General features: G+C 40.1%; 1 protein-coding gene across 1 annotated transcript in view; it reads left to right on the forward strand.

Annotated features, from left to right (window-relative positions):
* The window catches only part of LOC136983485 (dynein axonemal heavy chain 5-like), a 42,396-nt gene that overhangs the window by 202 nt on the left and 27,804 nt on the right, over window positions 1–14,390 (forward strand). Inside the window, 20 exon segments of the mRNA XM_067280240.1 lie at window positions 37–207; window positions 884–1,088; window positions 1,159–1,394; window positions 1,455–1,673; window positions 2,792–3,159; window positions 3,219–3,459; window positions 3,992–4,191; window positions 4,845–4,998; window positions 5,856–6,019; window positions 6,083–6,290; window positions 6,355–6,516; window positions 6,734–6,958; window positions 7,021–7,193; window positions 7,270–7,448; window positions 8,647–8,834; window positions 9,638–9,832; window positions 9,910–10,044; window positions 10,945–11,106; window positions 11,186–11,518; window positions 12,033–12,293. Coding sequence (XP_067136341.1) covers window positions 157–207; window positions 884–1,088; window positions 1,159–1,394; window positions 1,455–1,673; window positions 2,792–3,159; window positions 3,219–3,459; window positions 3,992–4,191; window positions 4,845–4,998; window positions 5,856–6,019; window positions 6,083–6,290; window positions 6,355–6,516; window positions 6,734–6,958; window positions 7,021–7,193; window positions 7,270–7,448; window positions 8,647–8,834; window positions 9,638–9,832; window positions 9,910–10,044; window positions 10,945–11,106; window positions 11,186–11,518; window positions 12,033–12,293 — 4,059 coding nt within the window. The 5' untranslated portion in view covers window positions 37–156.

A 14,390-nucleotide genomic window follows, 5' to 3' on the forward strand; every position in this document is an offset into this window, starting at 1 on the left:
TCTTTTTGGTCATATTTATGTGCGCGTCTGTGACAGTTGGCCGAAGATAAAGACTACGATCAAGTGTCGCTGTTCGACGACCGAAGTCAGTTGGTGGCCAGGTCCAGAGCCCCTTACGCCAGCAGTTTATTCGAGTACGTGGTTGGAGATGGAGAAATGACAGAATCAAGGGCAGCCCTTTCCACCTCCGTCGTTTTACTTAAAGAGGTAGGATCCATTACACCTTTTTTTCTGTAGACGATGTATTACTCTCAGTCGGCCGCATGGCCGCTTAGCTTCGGCTTCCCGCTTTCGGGAGTTTGGAATCGAGTCCCGGCTACAATTTCCGAATTTTCCACTAATGCTGGCGGTCTTCGCGACTTCAACTGAGGGTAAGGCGGTTGATCCCACGAAATTCTGCGCTATGTGGCGGCTGAAGAACGAGGACAAAATATATAAAAAATAGAAAATAAGGACATAGAGGCGTATGAATTAATATGAAAGGATTTCATCTTCGATATACGGCTTTTCAAGAAATACAAATCATTATACAGAATAGAGACGACTTATCTCACATTTTAACGGAATGATTTTATCATAGTACGGAAGAATTAATATGTTGTTCTAAGATATTGTTTACTTCTGTCACTTTCGGTGGCTGCGTGACACAAATAGTTTCATGAAAATCATGCCACTACCGCTTATATTTGTCCGATTTGGAGTTAATAAGTTTAGAATTCAATTATGACACATCCTCGGAAAAAGGTTTGCTTTCGCTGTTTTGGGGTAAATGGTTAAGCCGCCCACGATGCGGGTTTTCTCCATACGCGATGTCAACCGCTTACGCTTTGTGTAAATCGGGTTTTAGCCTGCTGAAAATTAATTTTTCGTGATTTGTCGGCAGGAGACGGACAAACAATTGGCTGGTTTCTCGCGTTTCCGAGATCTTCTTTACATTTCGGACAAGCGAGCCGAGACGAAGGCGTTTCTGGCTTCTCGACCCTCCTTGCACGATTTCAGAGATAAGATGGTGTACTACAAGGATTTGGAGGAAAAGATTCTGCTACTTCCGAACGCCGTAGAGGTTAAATGTCTCAATCTGGTGACTGGTAAGAAGTTTTTCGTTTATGCCAATACGTCGCCAATCACGTCTTAACGAGCCGTCTTTTGTTTACGTAGAACAAGCGAAGAAGCGTCTGGCAGAGGAGGCAAAGCGCTGGTACGTCGAGTACGGAACCGTCTGCAAGGACGAGTACAACGCCAAGGCCAAGTCCATCGTTCGCACTGTTCGAGATCTGATCGGGCGAATGAGTCGTTCCGTCGACGACACCGACGACGCGGAAGAGGTGTTAGAGGCTCTGGCTCGAGCCAGAGACTTACGGATAGACATCGAATTGGACATCGGTCCGATCGAGGTAAGCGCTGCTAGTGGATGGTAGTATCTGCCCCGATCGTAACGCCGTTTCTCTTTTCAGGAATGCTACGGTTTGATGAACCAATTCGGGATGGCGGTAAAGAGAGACGAAATGGAGAGAGTAGACGTCCTACGCTATTGGTGGACTAATCTGAACGACTGTGTGACGCGAACGGAGAACGGTCTGGAAACTTTGCAGTCGCAATTCGCGCTTCGAGTGGAAGAAAGTCTGACCCAATTTTTACTGGATTGCGACGATTTCTGTCTCGAATACCGGGAGGTGAGTCTACGCCAACTTTCTTTCTTTTATTTAATTCTGTCGCGATGCGATAAACGTTGTCGTAACTTTTTCTTCTATCTCTTCTTCGACACCGTTCTTCTTCCTTCCTGGTATTTATTTCAGATTTATTCTTAATGCTGCGGGCGGTCTGGTCTAACATTCTCGACGTCTTGTGCCAAAAACGTACACGTTAAGATAGCCACGTTAAAACTTTGAAAAGTAATTCCAATGGCAAGAACTTACGAATGCAGAAAGATGACTTATTGCTTAATAACAAAGCCTTGTATCGGAAATGAATTACTAATATCACACAGGACATTCTGATATTCGAATTGCGTGTACTTCAGTCGTACCGTATCGAATCGGAAGTTTTAGTTATTTATGTAGCGTATATACTACATTATTAATGTGGAAAGGCGAGTGATTTTTGCCTTCCAAACTTCCTTCGAAATAGTTTTAGTTTTACACACAACGTTTGCTTCTTTTTTGGGGTCTGCATTTTCTGCAGAATTATTTTGCACCGCAATGAATTTCATAATAAAAGTCGTCGGTTTGTGCATTAATAGTGAAAATTACCTTGGAGCATCCGAAAGTTAACTTAATCAATTTCTGGCAGCCAAATCCCATCGGTAGTCAAATGGATAAAAGCCCGAGCACTGGTGGTTGTGCCCGATTGCCAGTATTGTGGTTTGGTCCGATTCCATCACTCAAAAGTTAACATTTAGAATAAGCGATAGCTTAGTCATGTTTGAAAAAAAATGAAAATGGATCAAAATAAAGGTAAGTATGGACAAGATAGGGGAGTCTATTACGACCCACCAAGTGTAGATAAGTTGATGAGCTGTAATTGATCCCCCTACTTAATTCATATTTTTACCACGACGTCAAAATTACGATTACGAATAACAATAAATCATATTTTTCTGTTCTGTAATTTTAAATATGACGGGACTGACAAATTGATCTCGAACACCCGCTCAAAGATACCTGGAACAGTTAGGTAACTGACTCCGTCTCTTCACCAATTGGATTTCTTCATTGCTTCACCCGGCGTTGATTTTACGTGTGGCCTCGGCATTTTCGTTTAATCTCTAAATCATTGTTTTTATCTTGCGCAGAATGGACCCGCCACGCCCGGTTTGAAGCCGAAAGAAGCTCTGGATAGGCTGAGAAGATATCAAGTGTGTATTCGTTTCTGGCCGGCGGATCCATTCACCGGATCTAAAGGTAAAACGTTTCTTCCTCAGGATCACTTCGACTACTTATGGAACAAAAGATGTTGGCTGTCTCGCGGACGACTCTTACTGGGTCTACCTTTTCCGGAAGTTCCGGAACTGGCCCGCGTGGGAGAACGACTGAAACTGCTGTGGAAGTTATACGTTCTGTATAACGACGTGGTGGAGGCTATGGCTGGCTACCGGGAAATTCCTTGGTCCGAACTGGAGGTGGACCGTCTGATCAGCGAATTGCTCGAGTTCCAAAGCAGGTAAGCGCTTTCTCTATCGATTTTCTTATCGGACCATCGTTCAACATAAATCCCAACAGGTGTCGCAAGTTACCTAAGACGTTGAGAGAATGGCCGGCCTTCTCGGATCTCAAGAATATGGTGGACGAATTGGACGAGTTGTGTCCGCTGATCGAACTGATGACTAACGGCGCTATGAAAGATCGACACTGGAAGAAGTTGGAAGAAATTACAAAACATGCTTTTCCCGTGAACGATGCGGGTTTTCGATTGAAGAGCGTGCTGGAGATTCCTCTTTTGAATTTCAAGGAGGAGATCGAAGCAAGTATTTCCGAGTCGTCTCAAAAAGAATTCGCGTTTGCCGGTTAGAACTTAAAGTTACAACTTTCTGATTTAGAATTCGGCATGCGAATCGTTTCTTGGATTTAAAAGTTTATGGCTCTAAACGAAACGTTCGCATCTTCATACGAAATGTTTTTCAGATTCAAGAATAAAAAGAAATTTTCAGTACGGGGATTAATTTTCTCCATGCCACTCGAATTACGACTGCTTCTTCGTCGGCGGGTATAACAAATATCTGCAGGCAGAACCGGCTAACCATTTGTTTCAATTGCAAACTGCATATCGTAAGCAGTATTTTATTAACGTTAAGAGTAATCGCCAGTAGTATCAGACATTACTACGCACATTAAGTTCGACCGAACTGGCAGAGATTTGAAGTTACGTGAGAATACCGCGCAATGGCCATAATAATTTTTCACTCGGATCGATCGATTTGAGTGAAAAATTACGACCTCAGAGGCACTTACCGAGACGAGGGGTAGAAATTATTTTGATGGAACCGTTCTTTCAGGACGTCTGTGTATCGGCCCAGAAGGAGAGAGACGTGGAAAGCAAGCTGAGGAGCGTAGTGGACGAATGGCAGAATCGGCGACTGGAATTTTCATCCTTCAAAAACAGAGGAGAACTGGTGCTGCGCGGAGACGCGGCTGCCGAAATCGTTTCGATTCTGGAAGATAGTCTCACTGCCATCAACTCTCTCTTCACCAACAGGTGAGTGCTCAATACTACAGTACTTCATTTTTCACTTTTAACAGAAATATCAGACTCTTCGCCGCGAATACGCTTTTACGATTTGGTCTCCACCACGAGTCCAGACAATGGTGGTACGGTCTTCACTATTTCTCTGGTCTCGTGGTGGAGACCAGACTTCTTTTCGAAACTCCATTCTAATCTAAGATAGAAGAACGGTTCCGAAATATGTTTTAAGCGTTGATTTAAAGAATAATAAAGTCATTCACTCTCATTCTTCCAAAATAAGAACACCTGTGAATTTGGCACTCGAATTGCACCTTTTTTTTCAAAACAATATTTGCCATTCGTTTGCCTACCGCATGATTTCATTTTCCCAGCTTTTAAACAGCTCAACGAAATTTTGAATAATTTTACATAATAACACCCCCTACATTTTGTTTGACACAACGCGTGAAATTACAAAAATGAGGACTAAATCAAAACATTTTGAAAACTTCTACACCAGTGTTTCTCGAGGTTTTTCTCATTACAAACCATAGACGCGACTGTAAGTTATGTATATTTATATACAAGTTTATATAACGATTTGTGACGTGAGTATAACGATTCACGGCGTTCTTCCCGTCAGTTCGGAAACAAAAGAGAAATAACAATGGATAATCTGTCCGCAGGTATAATGGTCCTTTCCGTTCGGACATCCAGCGCTGGATGAGACTTCTGTCGACGGCTAACGAGGTGATGGAGAGGTGGTTGTTAGTTCAGAATCTCTGGATCTACTTGGAAGCGGTCTTCGTAGGAGGAGACATCGCTCAACAGCTGCCCAAGGTTACTTTCCGTTTTCCTGTATCTAACGCGTTCTCTATTCGATTAACCCGGATTCCCTCTTGAACTAGAGATCTCGACTATTCTAAATAACAGTTATATCAAACCAACGGCGTCCGCAGACTATAAAAATGGGCATCACATATACTGTACATTATATAAAATATACAGTATATATATACATGTATCCCTTCATTAACGCAGTTAATTAATCCCTCGATGCTACCGCGTATATTTAAATCGCGTTAATCAAATACAGTGGTACCTCGGTACTCGACCGAACAAACACGACCTGCTACAACAAATTTTCGGTTAATAACAAATCTTTTTAATTTTGTCATTAGTAAAAAAGTTTTCTGTGATAAAGACGAGTAACAAATATAAAAATAAAATGAAACTTAGAACTCCCTTGGGGATTTAGAAAAGAGAAACCCCACAGCTATGAGGGGAAAGTGCCCCAATGTACGGGCGCCCCTGTATCAAAACCACGAGTTGGACGAGAGGGTTTGAAGAGAAGCGAATTACGGCAATACGAAACCTGCTCCGAACGTACGAATAATTGCGAACTACAAATTCAAAACAAGTTTCTTTTTGTGAAACAAATCGTGCTTTTTACTCTACATTTTAGGATTTTTATAATATACTTATGAGGTACGTAGATATTTCACGGGTTTGTAGCACGAGAGCCAGGCCTTAGTGATAAAATACTAGAGATATAGCGAAGTTGTTAAGTAAGTACTTGGTTTTCCGAGGTTTTTTCGGCTTTTGGAAACACCTGACAAACGACAGACGCGATTTTTCTTGGACTTTTTCGAGTTTTCAGTGCAGAATCGGCGGCTTATTGGTTCGGTTGTCAACAGGAAGCCGAAAGGTTTTCCGCGGCCGACCGATCCTGGGTCAAGATGATGGATCGCGCTCGCTTGTGTCCGGACGTCATCAACTGCTGCTCCGGCGACGATATGCCCAAGAGGCTTCTTCCTCACCTGCAAGAGCAACTGGAGCTGTGTCAGAAATCCCTGACGGGGTAAGTCTTTCGCGTCACTCTTTCCACCTTCGAAACCACTTTCCGTCGTTTTCTTATACGCAGGTACTTGGAAAAGAAAAGGCTGCGGTTTCCCAGGTTCTTCTTCGTGTCGGATCCCGTTCTTTTGGAGATTCTCGGTCGAGCCGGAGATTCTCATTCTGTCGAACCTCACTTGCTTTCTCTCTTCGATAACACCCGGCACCTGATCTTCGACCAGGCGTGCTACGATCTGGTGACTGACGTCGTCTCTTCCGAGGGAGAAAGCTTCCGCGTGAGTATCGAGTCGACCTGTTATTCTCGAAAATTTGGTTGATCTCGGAACGATTTTTCGGCAGTTAGACCAACCCGTCTTGGCGGCAGGAAACGTGGAAGAGTGGTTGACCAAGTTGTTGTTGACTTCGCGCAGATCCTTACACGGAATCATCAAGAAGGCGGCAGATTCCGTCTTTGGCGGAGGCGTCAAAATTATGGACTTCTTGCGGATGAATTTGGCTCAGGTATCGTTTCTTCTTTCTTAGCACCCGAAATCACTCTTTTGCGCCACTTTTATTTTTGTAATGCATCTTCATTACAGTTTTGAGTAGACAATGGCAGAAATTGACTCTTCGACAGTAGTAACAATAGTTTCTAATAAGTGTATAAATGTTTGTGGTTATCCTTATAACGGCAAAAGCAAGAGATATTAAACAGATATCCTATATTCTTTCTTTTCAGGTCGCGCTGTTGGGTTTGCAATTAGTATGGACGAGAGAAGCGGAAATTTCTTTAAGTAACGCCGGAAAGAATCGGAAGATAATGAAAGACACTAACCAACTATTCCTGAAATTATTGAATGCGCTGATCGGATACACCACGAAAAACTTATCTGGAGTAGAGAGAACGAAATACGAGAATTTAATTGTTATTCACGTTCACCAGAGGGATATCTTCGACAGATTGGTAAGTGCGGTTAATTGTGTTCGCTTCTTACATTATTGTAATTCGGTGCCGCTTTTCGACAGTGCGCTTCGAAGATAGATTCGCCTTACGACTTCGAGTGGCAACGTCAATGTCGATTTTACTTTAGAGCTCACGTGGACAAAACTGTCATCTCCGTCACCGACGTCGATTTCGTTTATCAGAACGAGTTTTTGGGTTGCACGGAACGTCTGGTGGTCACTCCTTTGACCGACAGGTGATAATATTTTTTTCACTCTTTCGTCGTTTTTTTACGCTCCGGAATCTTATTTCGATCGTCTCTTATTTCCTAGGTGTTACATTACCTTAGCTCAAGCCCTGAATTTGAATATGGGAGGGTGTCCTACCGGCCCGGCCGGAACGGGAAAAACCGAAACTACCAAAGACATGGGGAAAACGCTGGGAAAGTACGTTGTAGTGTTTAATTGCTCGGATCAAATGGATTACAGAGGTTTGGGAAGAATTTTTAAAGGTCAGTGATACGCGAGGTGAAAAAGCAAAATGTCTGAAAATTTCTCTTTTTTTGTGTGAGTGTGAATGTTACGTTTTAAGAAATGTTCCAAAAAATGTTAGATTTAATTAATAAGTAGCAATAGACGTGTCAGTTTACGTAAATTATTTGTATTTTTAAAGCAGAAAGAGTCCAATGCAATTAATTTGATTGATATTTTCAAATGGAAGATAACTCTGAAGATTAACGATTTTCATATAATTAACAAATACATTTGCTGTATATTTAAAATTTACATCGGTAGTGTCTGACGTCGAGAAATTCAAACAAAATCTGTGGTTTTTTCTGTATGTATGGATGTTAGTGTATGTGGGGGGCACGACTTTGTTCATTCCCGTGCTCAATAAAAGTTTTGGTTGATGTTACCCTTGGTGCCAAGATGGCGCTCGTCTCTGATTCCAGCAAGGAAACAGTGTTCTCACCTAACCTAACCTATCCTATTCTAATAATTTGGTTGCTAATAATTATGGTAATTTATTAGAATAGGGGTTAGGTTAGGTTAGAACGTGCGTCACACTGTTTCCTTGCTGGAATCACAGATGAGCCGCCATCTTGGCACCAAGGGTAACATTAACCAAAGTTTTTTTAATGAAATATCGTAATAGATGGCGCAGTTTTAAGTGTTGCCGAAAAAGTTAAGCAACTCGTTGCAGGAATTTTTGCGTCTAAACTGATCCACATTACATTTGTGGATTCCTCGTCTCGATTGTTGGAAAATGGCAAAGTTTTATCAAAATCGGCCCATTAAATTTTGAGAACGAACACAATTTCGTAAAGCCTTATAGACGAGACTTGGCTAACTCTTCGTCTCAATTACTTGTTCCTCAAATTCATAATCTTTATTTTGTTAATTTCCCTCTAGGTCGTAACTATTACCTAACGTATAAACCTTTGTTAGGACTTTTATTTTTATATGTTTAGTTCCTGTCGTGCATTTCTTGGCATTTTCGTTTCTCGGTTTCAAAGTACTGTATATAAATTCTCGTTTCTCGGAAATCCATCCAATCGAGAATATTTAATTGGGTTGATTTTCGTGTTTTTATACCCATTTTTATTTGTGGAAATCTTCACGTAATTGTATTCCCTAATTTATTTAACCCACTTAATACATTCTACGGATAATATTTTCATTTTTACGTGACCATTTTGTTGTTGATAGGTTTAGCGCAATCGGGGTCCTGGGGATGTTTCGACGAATTTAACCGAATAGAATTACCGGTGTTGTCCGTGGCGGCTCAACAAATCGCTATTATTTTGACTTGCAAGAAAGAAAGAATGTCCGAGTTTGTCTTTTCCGATGGAGATGTCGTTTCCATGAATCCGGAATTCGGAATTTTTATTACCATGGTAGGTAATTTACTTTATATTCCTGATTATCAGTTTTAATTGCTTTCCTAAGGTCAATACGATTCCAGTAATAAAAATTTACTTCGGTATACGGAAGCTCCTTAGTTTCCGTATAACGAGCATTCTAAACAAATGGTAAAATGTAATTATCTAACGTTTATATAGCTTACAATTAATGCAAATTAATGTAGACTCCTCCACGTCGGGAAGGCTCGAAACTTGCCAGTTTAAAATTGAATTAATTAAAGCGCTTGAAAGTGTCAGAATCGGCAGTTTGTCGAATCTTATTCTAGACTGCTTGGTGTCTTATATGGAGTTTGGATGTAAGAGAGCATTGGTGAATGCACAGTACAGTACAGTACAGTACAGTACCTATAAATGTTTCATTCGCAAATGATATTTCTCTCATAGCTTCGTCGTTAACATTCTTAATTGATAACAGTTCCGATGTTGCGACTATTGTTTTTGTTAACTTTTAAATGTTGTTCTACCGTAAGAACTCTTGGCAACGAAAGTAGCCAGTAATGACTTTTTAAAACTCTTTGCTCTAAGAGGGCCTTTCTAGAAAGCCCATTATGTATTCGGCCAGGCCTACAATAGAATGGCTCGGTGGTGAGGGACGGTGCCTGACCATCTCCCCAGAAATAGCTGGCGGACTCGATCCCGTGTCGCCCAGAGCAGTCGTCATGTTTTAAAGGTTTTAATTAGTCTACTATTATTATAAATAAAACAAAATAACTTTTCGAATTAAAAAACGTTATATTTGTATAATTTTCATACCGTGAACGTTTCGTATCTAATAGAATCCAGATTACGCCGGTCGACAACAGCTTCCCGAAAATCTAAAGATTCAATTTCGATCGGTTGCCATGATGGTCCCGGATCGACAGATCATTATAAGAGTTAAATTGGCTAGTTGCGGATTTTTGGAGAACGTCGCTTTAGCTAGAAAGTTTCATTGCCTCTACAACATATGCGAGGAACAGCTAACTAAACAGGTAATGTGTTCTTTTAGCCGTTTATTCCCTCGGAAAAATTTTGTCTCGAACATTTCATATTTGCTAAATGTCGACAGATTCATTACGATTTTGGTCTGCGTAATATTCTATCAGTGTTACGAACGTTGGGTGTGGTTAAAAGACAGAATCCGCAAGATCCCGAAAGCAGCATCGTTATGAGAGTGCTAAAAAACATGAATCTGTCGAAATTGGTAAGTATGTGTTGTGTTATTTATATTTTAACAAATCGGAATTCTTTTGGAAGAGACACCATTAAGTTTTTGTTTGTGGTTTCTTGGAAAATCGTGCGAATTATACAGCTAAATAATAAAATCGCCGACGGTCCAATAAATCAAATTTGCCATCACAAATGTTTTTAAAAACAACGTCTTGAATAAATTTAATTTGTGTGTGTTCCCTCTAGATGTATTTCGTGGAGCAAAGTGATGATTTTCTTCGATACCATTAACTGTATATGGAATACTACTTTTTTTCTGATGAAATTGTGAAGTATACAAATATAATTTCTTATTGAAATGATAGCTTGGTACTAGTATATAACAGCCGGGAAAGTAATAACATATAATCGCGGGTATTAATAAACATAATTAGGAATAAATTTAAAACATATTTAATAGGATAGCTTAATTATTTATTTAATTAATTTCTTAATTATCTTTGCTTAATCCGTCTGCTGGTTCATCCGCACCTTCGTCAATCACAACCAACGAACATAACGATAGGACAAAGTGCAACTGATTTCACCAACTTGGCCTTAGATCTTTAACAATGAAATTATACCAATGACTTTTAAACTTTAAAATACAATTTTATGACATGAATAAAATTCATGCATTTTAGCATTGTGTTTTGAATAAGTGGACCTAAATTTCAATAACGAAATGTGTCTGTCCTCAATCCGTAAAATTGTTTGAAATTTCACGCCATCTTCCAACAATAACTGCAATGAAAAATCGGCCGTTAATACATTTTTCAGACGTAAGGATAACCCAAGTTTTTCTTCGTGTGAACGAAATAAACAGATTTACAGAAGGAAAAAAAACCATCTGTAAGTTTTGAAACGATAATTAATAGCCTATTTTAATCTTTAGGTGGACGAAGACGAACCTCTGTTTTTGTCTCTGATAGAAGATTTGTTCCCGGCAGTAGAGCGAGATAACAAAGGTTATTCCCAATTAGATTCTCGGATTAAAGAAGAAATCGAAGCGGCTGGGCTGGCCGATCACACGCCTTGGACTGCCAAAATCATCCAGGTGGATCGAATTAGCTATAATTTTCGATTATTTCGATCTTCTAGCCGAATTGCCAGTTAAATTTTCATCGTTAAATTAGTTATACGAGACTTCCGAAGTCAGACACGGAATAATGATTTTGGGACCGGCAGGAGCGGGGAAGACCTCGTGCATTAGAATCCTGGCGAAGGCTCTCGGAACTACCGATCGGTGGGTGAGGGAGGTGAGACTCAACCCCAAAGCCATGACTGCTGCTCAGATGTTCGGTCGTCTGGACGTCGCAACCAACGACTGGACCGACGGAATCTTCTCGGCTCTCTGGAGGAAAACCTCGAAGGCTAAGAAAGGCGAGTTGACACTTTCGTTTTCTCTCACTTTTCGCATTTGTTCCTCTTCCGTCGACACGCCTCCTAATTTCAGAGAAAGCAAAAATGTAGCTTGCCAGTTCGAATAGTTAAGCGATTTCTAGTTGATTGGCACGCGAAAGGAAAAGATCCATCCATCGTTACCTTGACATATTTCGTGTGAATGCGTGGAGTTGTTCCCGGTGAAAGTAAATCGAACGATATTCGTGATTTGAGGTTTAATTAATTGTTAGAATATAAAGAATTTTTGCACTTTCTTCAAAGTTCCAAATTCTCCGGACATGTAACAGATGTTAAATTTATAGGTGCATATAGATATCACTGTATATAGTTGGAATAAAGTAGCGAATTATCGCGATGACTCCATTGTTAAACTATTCGTTTAACAAGTTGTATCGTTTCTCTCTATTCTTTTTGACAAGTAGCCTAAATGGAGTCATTTAGAGTTATTACCTTGTCTCGACCAGGCCGTGTGATTTCTCTCGACGAATTAAATTCGGAAAACTAAATTTATGGAAACCGTAAGAGAAAATAGTATTTATCTATTCTTTATTTGTATCAAATTTCCATGGAATATTTAAGCAGTTCGTTTATTTGACAGGCGAACGAACCTGGTTGGTGTTAGACGGACCGATAGACCCGGTGTGGATTGAAAATCTCAACTCTGTCCTGGATGATAATAGAACTCTAACTTTGGCTAATGGAGACAGAATACCCATGGTGGAAACCTGTAAGGTCCTGTTCGAAGTGGACTGCGTGGATAACGCTTCTCCCGCCACCGTTTCCAGGAATGGAATGGTCTACGTCAGTTCTTCCGGTCTATCCTGGAAACCGATTCTAACCGTGAGTTTCTTTTCTCTGTTTAATTTTGTTGTTTTTAATTGTTGTTTATCTCGTCTGGTAGCACCAGAAAATTAATTATTCTGAATCGAGGCCCTTCCGCCAAGTAACTCGGCCTTTCACCCCTAGTGAGGTTCTATATCTTTAATACATTATGGAATTTGTTAAGTGGAACATATATTTGTATGTCCTCTCGAGGCCCGCATCCAGAAAAGGTTTTTCATCATTGATTAATATATATTTAGATTAAAATTGAATTAAATATATTGTATATCATATTTACTAACTCAATTGCTTAATGGATTTAATTTCTTTAGTTATTCGTAGTGTACACCTTTTCAGTATTTTGTGTTTGAAATTTTCTACCTATTCATATCTTTTACAATACATTACTTTTTTTTGAGGTGTTTCGTATTATTTTAGGAATTTATGAACATAATGTTAAAGCACTATCACTATTCCCTTGTCAGGATGCATTTAAAAATTCCAAGAAAAATAACAATTTATTAACATTGCATATATCGTTGACTGAGAACCACTCACTTTGTTTTATTTCCATTTTTACAGACTTTCAGATTATAATACATTTGATCATACTTAAAATGTAGACGTTTAAAGCTTTCTGTAGAAAGAACTATTTGGATAAATTTCGATGAAATTTGATATACATATTGTCCCGACTATGCAGTTTCAATTTTCAGGAACAAATTTTACTTCAAAATTTAGCTGCCAGGGCGAAAGGACTTCGCAGAATCCTTATGGATTTTGGCTGAAAGTTTAGTGTGTATTAGAGGCCGAGCAGGAATTTGATATTATCTTGATCGAAGAGCTGTATTTAGTGCAAACAAAGAGTAGTGGACTCTCAATTTGGTGGAGTGTCTTCATTGAAGAAGGTGATGAATCCGTGTTGAATCCATGCGTAGTTATCATAACGAATGTGCCATCCACATTTCGCATCTCACGGGGGCTAGTGAAATATGATCAACTTGACTTTAAATGGCTCAGTTTCTAACTATTGCCCTCCGTCATTAGACATCAGCAGCCTTCTCGGAGTACTCGAAAAGCTTGTCTTGCCTCACGATCGAGTGGTTCTGGCAGGCCAAGAAAACCATTAAACAGGCGATGGAGAATTGGGGATACGTGTTCTGAAAATCCCGTTATGCCAGTCGGAAAGAGTTGGATTGATCTCATCATCGTAAGTGAAGCTACGCTAAGCCAAATCTCACAGTGAGAAACAATTAATGAAGAAAGCTGCAGTGATCATCGTTTCATTGCCTTCCAGAGGATGAATGATTTACCATTCAGGTCATGTGGATACTACAAATCGATTGCCGACAATTACACAAAATTTAGCATATACCTCAAAAACACAATGACCGGGCTAGTTACGACTGTCGTTAAGTTGAGTCTTCGGAACCCTGACTAGCAAGGGTCGAAAGACCTGATGGCAGTGGCAAAAATTACCGACACAGTTAGAGAGGCAGCAGACTCCATGTTTGCTCAATAAATTTCCGCCACTCACTGGCCAGTTTCCTGATGGACCCGTGAGCTGAGGATTTGAAGAAAGTGTAATAGGGCACTCCGATCATGCTTTCAATATTGTAGTGGTGTAATAATCACCTTCAGCTGACCAGGAAAATGGAGTTCTAGAAGGCCAATATTGAGTACATGCACAAAGTAAGCAGCGCAAAAGTAGCCTCATGGCTCAAGTTCTGTGAAAAAGTTTGTGATGAGAATGCTTTCTGTCTTCCCTACGAGGAAATGTAAAAAGACAAGTCTTGGTGACTGTTAAAAGACCTGATGGCAAATTAACCTCCAGTCACGAGAAAATAATAGACGTTGAGTTGCAGGTCTGTGCAGATCATTTGCTGCTAGTGTTAGATAGAGAATTGTAGGAAACAGTCATGAAATGGGGGTTTTCGATAATAAAACAATAGAACAGTTCGTTTGCTGGGACTTTTATATAAGCTTTATTTGCTGGAGACACCTACTCTTTAATTTTGATCACTCGTACGCCTATATTGTTCCATTTTGTTATCTCCGTTGAGTGAAGACTCGAGTCTATTTTGACTCATTTGCGCTATTGACGCTGTTGAGCAA

This window comes from Centruroides vittatus, unplaced genomic scaffold, assembly GCF_030686945.1.
Source record: "Centruroides vittatus isolate TY-2023 unplaced genomic scaffold, ASM3068694v2 contig_882, whole genome shotgun sequence".
Lineage (NCBI taxonomy): Eukaryota > Metazoa > Arthropoda > Arachnida > Scorpiones > Buthidae > Centruroides > Centruroides vittatus.